Consider the following 1,639-nt stretch of genomic DNA (forward strand, 5'->3'; position numbering starts at 1 on the left):
TACTTTGACTTTTAATACTTAACTACAACAAATATCAGATAATTTAAGACTTTTACTCAAGTAATATTCCTAAAGGAGACTTTTTTACTAAAGTCATTTTTTGGAAAKATACTTGTACTTTTACTCAAGTATCACTTCGTGGTACTGCATACAGCTCTGACAGGTGTTGGGTGACGTCATGATGTCTCACCTTTCTCCAGTTTGAGGAAGCTCATGAGTCTGGGGATGAGCGCCACGTCCAGCGGCTCCTCCAGGATCTTGCCCTCGGTGCTGATCCTCCTCACCTTGCCCCCCAGGTCCCCCTCCTGGTGGAACATGACGATCTGATGGACGTGTCTCTCGGCCAGCTCACAGTACACGTCCGGCTTCAGGAGGGACATCATCAGTCGGTAATAACCGTCCGCCTCGTGGGGCGCGGAGATCACCAGGACCCGGTTCTTCCCTGCGAAGCTGGCCAGAAGGTTCGGTGACCCGGCGCTGCTGGCTGTGACCCTGGCTCTGGCTCCTGGACTGCCCTCATCCCCCTGAGGCATGTCGGGCAGGCCGAGCTCTCCGGCGCCCCCTCTTCTCCGAGGCAACAAACCGCGACCCCCGACTCTCCTACTGYGTGACGTCACCGTCCGGTCCGGAACCGAAGAGCCCAGATCGGCCTGAACATTAGTCCCAGGTTCTGTTCCATCTGCTGAGCCTGATCCTGGACGCAGGCGCGGCTGGTCTGCTGCGCGCAGCGGGACCGCGCGGTCCAACTGGGCCCGTTTCACAGGGTTCTGTCCGTTGGCTCCGGTCCAGGTGACGAAATAAATCAGAGCTAAACTGAGACAAACAAACACCTTCATGGTGAACACCTTAGACCAGAAGAAGGTCCGGAGCTGGGGTCTGGATCCTCTGCGTCTTCAGGGTTTTTGTTGTCTATTAGTTCCAGATGAGAAGAGCAGAGTCTCAGAGCAGCATGCCCCCTGCTGCAGGAGAAACCCACCTCTGTGTCTGCCTGCTGCTCCACACAGACCCGTCCAAACTTTCAGCAGTTTCAACAACTCTTCCCTTCAGGACGAAGGAGGAGAAAAAGCTTCCGCTTGCGTCATGTCGTCAAAACCGCTTTTTACAGATAATTAAATGATCTTTCTGCTAATCCTCGGGCTGTTTTTATTATTATTATTTCCGCACAGAGAGAAATGTGGCAGGAAGGAAGGAAGAGGTCAGTCTGGAGCTGCAGAGACTGCACAGGAAAACTGCTCAGCCCCAGGTCCAGCCCCTCCTGACAACTGTGAGCTTTGGAGACGCTCCCAGAAATGTCCACCCAAACCTCAGACTGTGGACTCAGTCAGCGTCAGAACCTGAAAACCTGCATCCATCCCCACATTTCTTTTTAAAAGGTTTTATTTATGTTTGTAACTAATGAAGTCAAATCTGTCTGTTAGCAAAATATATCATGAGGAATTTTCTTAACTCTCACAAAACAAGTTGTTCCTCTGCAACTGATGAAACTTCAGTGTTGTATAAAGTACAACAGACTGATACTTGAATAAAAGTACAAGAACGAAAAACTGACTTTGACAAACGTTAGTATCCTTTAAGATACTTGAGTAAAAGTATTAAAGTATGTGATATTTGTTGTAGTTAAGTATTAAAAGTGTTAAAG

The 1,639-nt window shown here is 49.2% G+C and overlaps 1 protein-coding gene across 1 annotated transcript; it reads right to left on the reverse strand.

Moving 5' to 3' along the window:
• Positions 1 to 190: 190 nt before the first annotated feature.
• On the reverse strand, positions 191 to 1,552 carry LOC106510998 (coiled-coil domain-containing protein 80; the record flags this gene model as incomplete). The annotated part of the gene is given in 1 exon segment (XM_013999736.1): positions 191 to 1,552. A coding segment is annotated over 1 exon segment (646 nt), but the record flags the coding sequence as incomplete, so codon positions are not given.
• Positions 1,553 to 1,639: the final 87 nt, after the last annotated feature.

Source organism: Austrofundulus limnaeus, unplaced genomic scaffold, assembly GCF_001266775.1.
Source record: "Austrofundulus limnaeus strain Quisiro unplaced genomic scaffold, Austrofundulus_limnaeus-1.0 Scaffold2439, whole genome shotgun sequence".
Classification (NCBI taxonomy): domain Eukaryota; kingdom Metazoa; phylum Chordata; class Actinopteri; order Cyprinodontiformes; family Rivulidae; genus Austrofundulus; species Austrofundulus limnaeus.